The 12551-nt window shown below is 37.7% G+C and overlaps 1 protein-coding gene across 3 annotated transcripts in view; it reads left to right on the top strand.

Annotated features, from left to right (window-relative positions):
• The window catches only part of RDX (radixin), a 96158-nt gene that overhangs the window by 44062 nt on the left and 39545 nt on the right, over window positions 1-12551 (top strand). For all 3 annotated transcript variants that reach the window (XM_028833947.2, XM_077964262.1, XM_028833948.2), the window contains one exon: window positions 5412-5542. In XM_028833947.2, the coding sequence (XP_028689780.1) occupies window positions 5412-5542 (131 nt within the window). The remainder of the gene's footprint in view (window positions 1-5411; window positions 5543-12551) is intronic.

Below are 12551 nucleotides of genomic sequence, written 5' to 3'. Positions count from 1 at the left end.
TTTTTTCTTATTCAACAACTTTTCTGTGTAATTAAGATATTTTATTGATTTTTACCTATTTTGTAATATTAACTCAAATTATCTGCCTTAGAGAAGTTAACTACATAACAAAACATTTTTTATATGGGTATGAAGCTTGTCAGTAATTACTGATCCCACTATTAAAGATACTAAGTTGGTGAGCTGAGCATGGTGGCATGTGCCTGTAGTCCCAGCTGCTTGGGAGACTGAGGCAGGAGGATTGCTTGAGCACAGGATTTTGAAGACAATTGGGGCAACAGGCAACATGCAACATAGTAAGATCCTTTCTCTTAAAAAAAAAAAGTAATGAGTTGGGTTGTTAACTTTGACGGGCTCTGTCCTTTTTTATTGTGGTCATGTGCTTTAGCATTACATTGTGGTTCTAATCTTAAATGCTTTTTAAAAATACTGTTTATTGGGCTTTACTTTCTATACAGTACATTCTTATCCATCATAGCCTTGCATTTGCCTCTGTCAAAGAGAAGACTTCTTTTAGTTTCTACTTAATTTTTTTTTTTTTTTTTTAAGTAGAGACGAGGTTTCTCCATGTTGGTCAGACTGGTCTCGAACTCCTGACCTTGTGATCTGCCTGCCTCGACCTCCCAAAGTGCTGGGATTACAGGCGGGAGCCACCACGTCCAGCCAGTTTCTACTTAATTTTTAAAAATCATCTTAAAGCTTTCACTGTCTCTTTAAGGTCTTCTAGCATGAGATAAATGAGGAATTACTTTTTGTACAGTTCCTGTATCATACTCATCACTCTATTATGCCTAACTGTTCTGCTCATTTGTAATGTTGATATATTATTTACATTCTCAACTTACTATATTTATATGTCCTCCATTTCATGGCTTATAGAGGAGTACTGTATGGCTTCTAGTACAGGTAGTGTGTTTACTTAGTATCATTTGGTAATGGTGCTATATTTTAGTTACTCTAAGGCTTAGATGGAAGTGGAAGACTTAAGTTTCTTTTTTGGCACAATAATCCATAGCCTGGATAAATGTTAGAGTTCTTCATTAGTAAGCATTTATTGGCTGCTTTATACTCAGTTGGAATTCAGTAACTTTTATTCAGTTTGAATACCTAGGAGATACATTATTCTAATCACCTAGGAATTGGCAGTCTTTCAGAAATGATGCTGAGTCATTTATTCCCTGCTTTACAGGTCAGAGAGAAATGGCAACTGTATGTGTGGAAACAATTTTGATTAAGCCCACTGGCAAAGTAGCCAGCAGACATACCTGGGAGAATGCTCAGAGGTATGCTGCCTGTGCTGCTAGACTCTCTTGGGCAAGAACACTAGTTGGGAAAGAGTAGCAAAGAGACCTCTTTCCCTACAATACTTTGGTATATTTGGCTGTATTTACTCCCTATAATTTTCATAACTTTGGGATGTTTTTGGCAATGAAAATGACCTTATACACTATGGGTGGTTATTCCATGTAGTCTTTGCTCTTAAATTATTTGCATCTAAATTGAATTATGACTCATAATTTTTGCACGTTTTTGTATGGCTAAAATTGTTTCCACATGTAAAAACTGAAAGCCCCAAGTTTACAGTTTATTGTTACATACCCAGGCACCAATTGTAGGTTAGCTGTGGGAGATTCTACATCAAGGCTGGCTAGTGTCATACAAAGAACACAGGCTTTGGAACTAGATAAATCTGAGTTTGACTACTCTTCTAACACTCATCAAACAGATAATTTTGAGCCTGTGTTTCCTTGCTCTTAATATGGAAATGATATTCTTACCTTCAAGGGTTTTCATAAGAAAGCATGACAGTGGTATACAGGCATTTAGCAAAGTACCTGGTATTTAATAAAAAATAGACATTATAGTAATTCCTAATATTATTATAAACTAAGTTGGATATGTTTTTAATATTCACGGAAGAAAAATGTAATTGAACCTGTTTGATCTTTAAAAAGTATGGTATTCTAAAGTAATTTTTTGCATGTTAATACAAGGAATAATAGTTTATTAATGTTATTTATGTCCTTGAAATAGAACAACTGCGTTGAAATGAGTGTTTTCAAACCCAAACTCCAAATAAAAATACCTGCATCTATTATTAGAATAATCACAAAAGGCTTCATGAGGAAAGTGGGACTAAGGCTTGGAGGTTAGAGAGAGGGAGAGATACGTTCAGAAGAAGAAGCCAATATAGATGAATATGTAGAGATAAAAATGTTTATGGTGTGCTTCTGGGCCAGTGAGGTCCTTTCAAATGAACAGCATCTGGGGGAGCAGCAAGATCTTCTTGTTTCATAAAGGAGACAAGACAGGCCTACAAAAACTAGGTATCACTGAGTAATGTAAAGGGTTGAAGGCATTTGTATTATTTGAATGAAGTGTTGGCTAGAGATGGCCATAGTCAGGGTAGGATTCTTGTAAAATGTGAGATGCGAGCCTCACAAAGTACAGTAAACTACAACGTGTTTTAAATATTATTATCAGGTTAAGTATCTGCTATATACTTACTGCATTTTTCAGTAGGAAGATCATTCCCCACCCCCTCCCAACTTGCATGTGGCCAGATTATCTTGATTCTCTTTTTGTGCTTCCATATCTCCTTCACCTCCATCCCTGAAGAACAAATGAAACATCAATAGGGAAAAGCTAAATAAAACCAACACATCCATCTCCAGAAAGGGCCATATATGCCAGAGCTGGATCTGAAAGGCTCTTAGTTGGTAGAATATGATGGTAGCCTTCTGGTTGAGATCTGGTTTGCAGTGTAAGTCCTTGAGAATTGTCTTGGGACTTTGGGAAAGGAGTAGGGGGAGATAGTTCGCTTGGGAACTGTGGGAGAACTGGATGTGATTGCATAGAGGCTGGGGAGTGGTTGGGTAGTCTAATCAACATCCTAGGGTGGCAGACAACCTGGCATGGAAAAGAATAGCTTTTGGCCATACTAGCAATTACTTGGAAAGTACTGTGCTTTTGCTTCTTTAGCTTTCATACAAAGCCTGATGTTTTAGCTGTCTGAAGAACACAGAAAGGTCAGCAGCCGCTGTAGGGGCCACCAGGCCTTTCTTTTGCCCGGAGAGATTGGGAAACACAAACTTTCCCTTAAATTCATGTCTTCGAGAAGTGTGGAAGCTTGTAACTCCTTAAATCTCTTTGCCTATATATGCTTTATAAATTGAAATAGGATGAAGAGAAAGAGGTGAATGTCCTGCAGAGTGAGCCCAGGTACTGGGGTTAGGTATAGTTATTGGCTCTTCCTCCTTGCTGTTGAGAAAGTACCTCATAGGCATAGGGAACTACAGAACAGAGATGGAGCTTCCCTTGCGTGAATGACCACCACGCCCTAGTTTTTTTGTTTTTTGTTTGGCAGGGTCTTGCTTAGTTGCCTGCCAGGCTGGAGCACAGTGGTGTGATCATAGCTCACTGCAACGTTGACCTCCTGGGCACAAGTGATCCTCCCACCTTAGCCTCCTGAGTAACCAGGACTATGGGTACACACCACCATGCCTGGCTAATTTTTTATTCTTATTTTTAGACGAGATGAGGTCTCGCTATGTTGCCCTGGTCTTGAACTCCTAACCTTAAGCAGTCTTCCCGCCTTTGCCTCCCAGTGTGGTGGGATCTTAGGCATGAACCACCATGCCCAGCCTCTCTAGATTCCTAAATGGTGGAGGATTCATCAAACTAGCAGCGAGGTGTGGTGACCCTTCATGTTTTGACTTGGTGCATTAGGAGGTCACCATCAGTGTCTGACCTCTTGCTGACTTGTGACACCTCTACTTGTTTGCCCCAAAGGGGAGCTCTCTTTCTGTTTTAGGGGCAAATGGGTATCTAGGAGCTGCAGGAATTTTAAAATTTAGGTTTATAAATAAGGGAGAAATCTTTGATAGCAAAACTTTGCTGATAAGTTTATCAGAGACTGCAACTTGAGAAACTACAGGGTTTTGTGCTTGAAATTCAGAATTGACAGCAGCTGGCAATGCTGTCTTTTTGTGGAACATTAAAGCATACTCGGATAAGTTTCAGAGATGGAATCATAACTGATTTTTTAAGTTATTAAAGTAGTGATTTGAATATTGATTCAACTTAAGTAAACAATATTGTCTGATAAGAGTTTCCCCATGTGCCTTTTATTTCTGTTTATATTTATGGCCCCCAACATAGATTCTGACCCATGGTAGTCTCTTGGTAGATGTTTGGTGAATGAATTTGGCAGTGTTATTTAAAAGAAACACTCTCATCAGGCCCATGGCAGATGCAGCTAAGTGATCAAGGCATTTTTCCCACTGAGCTCTGATGATATTTTTTAAGATCATTAGCCACCTACTATCATTCTAATGGAATTGTGAAAGGAGGTGAAATTGATTTGTCATCTTGTATCTAGGCATAAATGGGTACTACCCAAGAAACTAACTTGGATTAATTCGTTTTTAATGATTGAAAATTGTTGCCCTCCCTGTTGTAAGATACATGCCTTTGTTTGCTCCCTTCAGTCCTTTATTATTTCCCCAGTGGAGGGCTCCTGTTAATCTAAAGATGGCATTTTTGGGGGGCATGGCAACTGTGTGGTTAACTCTTTTGGTGCTGACATTTAATTTATTGTCCGAGTTCATCCCGTATGCAAATGGTAAATCTAATTTTTCCCCCACTAAAGTGTGCCCTATAAGCATGTTCCATACACAGGGACATATTTGACAGTTATACTTTACTAGCAGTTTTGTAAACTCATCCTTTGAAGATGTTCCTAAATGTCTAAGTTTTTAATATTTTTAAAAAATAGTCTCAGTGGTCTTTATTGTGAACCCAAAATAAGTAATACATTGGAACCCAGAACATTATATACATACATGAGTGTATGTATGTTGTAGTCCTGTACTTTTAACTGTATATACTATTTTGAACACAAGTGTAATACAATGAAAACTCTGTTAAAATATTTATGCTGTCGTTTCTTCTTAGTCGATTCAGTTAGTTCTTAGGGTTCATGTGAATAATATTTCCAATTATTACTATTTTATTTCAATAGTTTTTGGAGTATAGGTGGGTTTTGGTTACATGAATGGGTTCTATCATGGTGAATTCTGAGATTTTAGCACACCTGTCACTTGAGCAGTGTACACTATACCCAATATGTAGTCTTTTGTCCCTCACCCGACTCCCAGCCATTCCCTCTCAAGTCCCCAAAGTTGATTATATTACTCTGTCTTTGCATCCTCATAGCTTTGCTTCCACTTTATAAGTGAGAACATACGGCATTTGTGTGTTCTGAGTTACTTCACTTAGAATCGTGGCCTCCACCTTCATCCAAGTTGCTGCAGAAGACATTATTTTGTTCCTTTTTATGGCAGAGTAGTATTCCATCACATGAATAATATTTCTATTAATTTGTAACAGCAATTGCAATTCCTTTTAAGGGCACAATTAGAGAATGAAAAGAAGAAAAGAGAAATAGCAGAAAAGGAAAAGGAAAGAATAGAACGTGAAAAGGAAGAGCTAATGGAACGTCTGAAGCAAATTGAAGAACAGACAGTTAAAGCCCAGAAAGGTAAAAGCTTCTTTTTGAGAATGGATTAAAAATTATTATTGCTCTGTTGTCAGATAGTGGTATTTTTTTTACTACCCTTATACCTTATTTGTTATATAGGACAATTGTGTATTTAATTGCCAAATTAATACTTAGTGGAATCACATCATAAACATGTTTCACTAAGACAGATTCATTTAATACAGTGCTGATGTTTCTTTTAAACACGCAAATATTTTTCTTAGTTTTTTATTTTAAACATGCAAGTATTTTTCATATGTATTCTTAAATAATTGTAAATGACTGTATATATGGGCTGTATAAACAGAAAACACATATCCAATACGTTATGGCATTTAAACAAAAATATGCAATGCTTTATGGCTGTATAAGTAAGGCATTTAAGTAATTTAAAGTAATTTAAGCTATTCTGACTATATGAACTTTTTTGGAACTCACTTCCTAAAAAGATTTTATTTTATTCTACTAGAAAATACACAGCACAGAGACGTGTTATGTTTTTTGTTTGTTTTTGATAATATGTTTGGAAGAACTTACTTCTTAGGCAATATATAACCAAAGTGCTACTGTATATAGAAAGGATACACTGGATTTATAATATGTGGTTTATATTAAGTAACTTTAGGATATACTACTTTCACTCAGCAAATAGTGGAGAAAGCAAGAAAAAAAAGTATTGCATGAATAAAATGTTTTTCTCCTCTCTAAGCAGCAGGCTCTCAGAGGTAACATGAAGTCGACACTATTTATGAAAGCTCTATTTAATAACCTGGTTTTCTGCAATTGGTAAAACAAGCTATTCAGTTCTGTTGGAAATAGCCAACATGGGTTGAATATCCCTTGTTTAATACTTGGGAACAGAAGTATTCCGATTTTGGGATGTTTGCATTGTCCTATTGAGCATTTCAAATCTGAAAATCCAAAATCTGAGCTTTTTTTTTTTTTTTTTTTTTTTTTTTTTTTGAGACACAATCTTGCTCTGTTATCCGTGCTGGAGTACAGTGGCGTGATCTCAGCTCGCTGCAACCCTGCCTTCCGGGTTCAAGCTGTTCTCCTGCCTGAGCCTCCCAAGTAGCTGGTATTACAGGCGTGCTCCACCAGGCCCAGCTAATATTTGTATTTTTAGTAGAGAGAGGGTTTCGCCATGTTGGCCAGACTGGTCTTGACCTCCTGACTTCAAGTGATCCACCCGCCTTGGCCTCCTAAAGTATTGGGATTACAGGCGTGAGCCACCGTGCCTGACCCTGGGCATTTTCTTTGAATGTCATGTTGGTGCTTACAAAGTTTTAGATTTTGGAGCATTTCAGATTTCAGATTTTTTGGATTAGGGATACTCAGTCTTTAGTCTTATTTAAGATATATTTTGATTTCTAACACCAGCCTGCTGTGGTTAAGACATACTCTTGAGCAGTGAGTAGAATAATTGTGAGGGAGAGTAGCTAGAGGGAAAAGCCATAAAAATTGCTATAAATGCACAAGCTGATTGATCATTTCAATTCCAAGAGGATTAGAAAAATACTTCTAGGAGAATAGATAGTAATAACCTAGGTTTTATTCTCACTCATTGGAAGACACTTCTCAGAGCCATGAAAGCCCTAGAAACTAATTCAGCTCAGTGCCCAAGGGTAGTAAAGCATTTGTTTTCAGACCACAACTCAGGGGCAGAACTCGTTTCCTGAATTGCACTTGATGCTGTTTCTGCCACCCTAGGTACCTTTTTTAAAAAATCGATCAGAAAAGACATGTATGAAGTGTTCCTACTTTGTGCTGCATTCTAGGAATACAAAGATTTAGCATAGATGGGAGTAAAGCCTGTAATTGACAGAAATACATACATAAAAATATTAATAAAGTGAGATAATGTGTGCTAAGTGCCACGTGAATAGTATAGGCAATGCTCCTAGAGGAAGAATGCTATAAAAAATGTGGATTGTACCGAAGTATGTTAAAGTTTAAAAACATTACTGATCTGATTTTAAAGAAAATATTAAATCATGGCACTTTATCATTGATATGTTTTCTGGAGAAAATAGCTATTTACTAAATCTTTCAATCTCATTTAGGGTATATAATAAAAATGTTAATGATTTACAAGTTAAGAAGCACTAGAGAATATAAAGAAGAAAGAGTAGAAGAAAGAATATAGAGCCTTCCTACCAAGATAATTTCAAATCAGTCATCTTAAGGCAAAGGACATCCAATTTTTTAAAAATTTCTTCTAATAAAGCTTGCCCAGGCTGTCCTAAAGTCTGCACGATTGTCTTATTATTTATGCTAATTCTCACACAAATTCAGTAACTTTGACCATATCTAAGTCATGATTTAATAGACCTATTTGTAATTTTTTATTTAAGAAGAAACTTTTTTATACTTACTGTAATTTTATTTAAATTTTTAAATTTGAAGTCATTATTTTAAGTGAATCATTAATTAATGATTAATCAGGGTCTCATAATTAATCAGGGTCTTACTCTGTTGCACGGGGTGGAGTGCAGTGGTGTGATCAAGGCTTACTGTAGCCTCAAACTCCTGGGCTGAAATGATTCTCCCGCATTGGCGTCCCAAAGTGCTGGGATTATAGGCATGAGCCATTGCACTCAGCCTTATAGTTGTATTTTTTAAAAAACAAAAATTTGGCCAGGCGTGGTGTCTCATCCCTGTAATCCCAGCACTGTAGGAGACTGAGGCAGGCAGATCACTTGAAGTCAGGAGTTCAAGACCAGCCTGGCCAACATGGTGAAACCCCATCTCTACTAAAAATACAAAATTAGTGGGTGCCTGTAATCCCAGCTACTAGGGAGGCTGAGGCAGGAGAATCACTTGAACCCAGGAGGCAGAGTTGGCAGTGAGCCAAGACTGCACTACTGCACTTCTGCCTGGATGACAGAGCAAGACTATCTCCAAAAAAAAAAAAAAATCATTGAAGTAAACATAGAGTAATACACATATTTCTCAAGTATGAGGCTCAATTTTTACAAAGTGAATTTACTCCCGTAAGTGCCCTGAACATGATAGAGAAATTATCTGCCCTCAGTGTCTCCTTTTCTCTTTTTCTTTTAACCTCAAATGTGATTTCTGTCATTCTGACTTATACCATCATATAGAGCTTAGTTTTGTTTATCGTTTTCTAATAGCTTTGTTGAGATATAGCTTATAATTTACATACCATGTAATTACCCATTTGAAATATGCAGTTTAAGGGTTTTAAGGGTTTTTAGTATTTTCACAGTTGTACAGCTGTCACTATAATCAATTTTAGAACATTTTCATTATTCCAAAAAGAAATCCCATACCCATTAGCAGTCTCTCCCATTTCTTCTCAGTACCCCTTCCCTTTGCTCTAGACAACCACTAATCTTTCTCTAAAGATTTGTCTGTTCTAGACAATCATATGAATGGAATCATGCAAAATGTGGTCTTTTGTGACTGGCTTCTTTTGTTTAATATGACATTTTAAAGGTTCGTTCATATTGTGGCATTTATCAGCACTCCACTCTATTTTTTTTTTTTTTTTGAGACGGAGTCTCGCTCTGTTGCCCCAGGTTAGAGTGCAAAATGGCGTGATCTCGGCTCACTGCAACCTCCACCTCCCAGGTTCAAGCAGTTCTTCCGCCTTAGCCTCCTGAGTAGCTGGGATTACAGGAGCCCGCCACCACACCCAGCTAATTTTTATATATTTAGTAGAGACAGGGTTTCACCATGTTGGTCAGGCTGGTCTCGAACTCATTTTATGGATATGGTATATTTTATTTATTTGTTTGAAATCTGATGTTTTTGATTGTTTCCAGTATTTGACTAAGGTGACTAATGCTGTTATGAACATTTGTTGTGTAGGTTTTTGTTTTTCATATGTCTTCATTTCTTTCGGGTGTATACCAAAGGAGTGGAATTGCTGGGTCGTGTGGTAACTGTGTTTAACTTTTTGAGGAACTGCCACATTGGTTTCTAAAGTGACTGTGCCATATTACATTCCCACCAGCAAGTTTGATTTCTCCACATTTCACCAATACTTGTTAATGTTTGTCTTCTGGATTATAGTAATCTTAATGGGTGTGAAGTGGTATCTTAGTTTTTATTGCATATCTCTAATACCTGGTGACGCTGAGTGTGTTTCCATGTGCTTTTTGGACATGCATATTGCATGTGTCCCTTTTGTTTTGTTTTTTTCTAAGACAGTGTGTTGCTCTGTCACGCAGGCTGGAGTGCAGTGGCATGATCCCAGTTCACTGCAGCCTCAGTCTCCGAGGTTCAAGCAATTCTCATGCCTCAGCCTCCCAAGTAGCTGGGATTACAGGTGTGCACCACCACGCTTGGCTAATTTTTATATTTTTAGTAGAGACAGGGTTATACCTTGTTGGCCAGGCTGGTCTCCAACTCCTGGCCTTAAGCAATCTGCCTGCCTTGGCCTCTGAAATTGCTGGATTATAGGCCTGAGCCACTGCACCCAGCCATGAATCAGTTTTTATTCCTGTTACTAATGATTGAAAGTACATTTGCTCTAAGCCCTTACCAATTGTTCCACTAGTTTATTGTTAGGGTTTGGTTTTGTTAGCCATTCTGGTGCATATATAGTGAATATACAGGTTGAGTAACCCTTATCTGAAATACTTGGGACCAGAGGTGTTTTAGATTTCAGGTTTTTGGTTGTTTATTTTTATTTTTATTTTTTAAATTTTGGAATAGTTGCCTTATACTTACTGGTTAAGCATCCCTCATTCAAAATTCCAAAATCTGAAATGCTGTCAGTAAGCATTCCCTTTGAGTGTCCTGCAAATGCTCAAAAAATTTAGGATTTTGGAGTAATTTGGAGTTCAGATTTTTGGATTAGGATACCCTGTCTGTAGTTTATTTTCTTGATTACCAGTGATGATAAATATTTCATGCTTTTCAGACTACATGGTCTGTGTCCCTTCACCTCTGCTATTGCAGTGTGAAAGCAACCGTGTACTGTAATACCTAAACAAATGAGGGTGGCTATGTTCCAGTAAAACAAACAAAAAAAGCATTAGATTGGGTTTACTCCATGAGCCATAGTTTGCTAACTCCTGTATTAACTCAGTTAATTGGAGAGGAAACAGCAGAAACCATTTATGGGATATATGACTGTTAAAAACCTTCCTTTTTTAGAAGAGACTGGAGTAGACCTGATGTTTTCAGAGTTCGTTTTAAATGTTTTTTAAAACTTACACTTTTATACAATTCTTAGTATACCACAAGATAGCTATGCCTTATCTGTCATTTTTCAAGTTGACCTTTATTACAAAAAGCTGATAAAAATGAATATTGGGGAATGTTTCAAAATTTAACTTTGTAATCCAGACTTATTTCTCTTTTGCATAGTACAGAAACAATTTTTATTATGAGAGAAAATAAAGCATTGAGGTGTTTGGTTTTTAAAAAAAATTTTTTATTTTTATTTTTTATTTTTTGAGACAAAGTCTTGCTCTTGTCCCCCAGGCCGGAGTGTGATGGTGCAATCTTGAGTCACTGCACCTCCGCCTCCCGGGTTCAAGCGATTCTCCTACCTCAGCCTCCCGAGTAGCTGGGATTACAGGCGCCTGCCACCACGTCTGGCTAATTTTTGTATTTTTAGTATAGAGACGGGGTTTCACCATGTTGGCCAGGCTGTTCTCAAACTCCTGACCTTATGTGATCCGCCCGCCTTGGCTTCCCAAAGTGCTGGGATTACAGGCGTAAGCCACCATGCCCGGCCAGTTTTTTGCCTTTTTAAGTAATGTAGTTCGTTGATACAAAATATATTGGGAATGTTGTGCAGCCATCACCACTATCCAGCTCCATAATTCTTTTCATCTTGTAAAACTAAAACTCTGCACCCATTAAACAATCCCCATTTCCCCCCTCCCCACAACCCCTGGCAACCACCATTCTACTTTTTGTCTTTATGATTTTGAGTATTCTGCCTGTATAAGTGGTATCATACAGTATTTGTCTTTTTGTGACTGGCTTATTTCACTTAACATAATGTCCTCAAGGTTCATCCATGTTGTAGCATATGTTGGAATTTCCTTCCTTTAAGGCTGAATGATATTCTATTTATATACCACATTTTGCTTACCTGTGTATCTGTTGATGGGCACTCAGGTTGCTTCTGTGTTTTAGTTATTGTGAATAATGCTGTTATGAACATGGATGTTCAGATACTGCTTTGAGACCCTGCTTTCAATTATGTAGTTATTTGTTTGCTTGTTGAGACGGAAGATAAAACCATGAGCTTTGTGGGTGTTGTTTTATATATCAGTCAATCAGATGAAAAGAATTAATCATAAGAAAAGTTTGAGGCTGAGTGCAGTGGCTCACACCTGTAATCCCAGCACTTTGGGAGGCCAAGGCAGGTGGATCACCTGAGGTCAGGAGTTTGAGACCAGCCCGGCCAACATAGTGAAACCCCGTCTCTACTAAAAATACAAAAATTAGCTGGGTGTGGTGACGCACGTCTGTAATCCCAGCTACTCAGGAGACTGAGGCAGGAGAATTGCTTGAACTTGGGAGGCGGAGGTTGCAGTGAGCTGAGATCGTGCCACTGTACTCCAGCCTGGGCAACAGAGTGAGACTCCATCTCAAAAAAAAAGAAAAGTTTGATGGGCCAGCTTGATTGTCTAAATTTTAAAAGGCAGATTCTAAAATGAGTAATCCTAGAACTTAGCTATGGTAACATACGGTGCTATGTACATTTTATCTTTATAGCCAAATGGCCACATAGAATTTTTATATTATTTATTTTTTATTGAGGTAAAATGTACATATATAATACAGAATATACACATCTTTACTCTTTTTTTTTTTTCCCCTTTTTTCTTTTTTTTTGAGACAGAGTCTCACTCTGTCGCCCAGGCTGGAGTGCAGTGGTGTTATCTTGGCTCACTGCAATCTCCGCCTCCTGGGTTTCAGTGTTTCTCCTGCCTCAGCCTCCCGAGTAGCTGGGATTACAGGTGCCCGCCACCACGCCTCGCTAATTATTTGTATTTTTAGTAGATACAGGGTTTTGCCG

The sequence above is a fragment of the Macaca mulatta genome, chromosome 14 (genome assembly GCF_049350105.2).
Source record: "Macaca mulatta isolate MMU2019108-1 chromosome 14, T2T-MMU8v2.0, whole genome shotgun sequence".
NCBI lineage: Eukaryota > Metazoa > Chordata > Mammalia > Primates > Cercopithecidae > Macaca > Macaca mulatta.
Note: the sequence above shows the minus strand (reverse complement) of the source record. Positions and strands in the feature narration are given on the sequence as shown.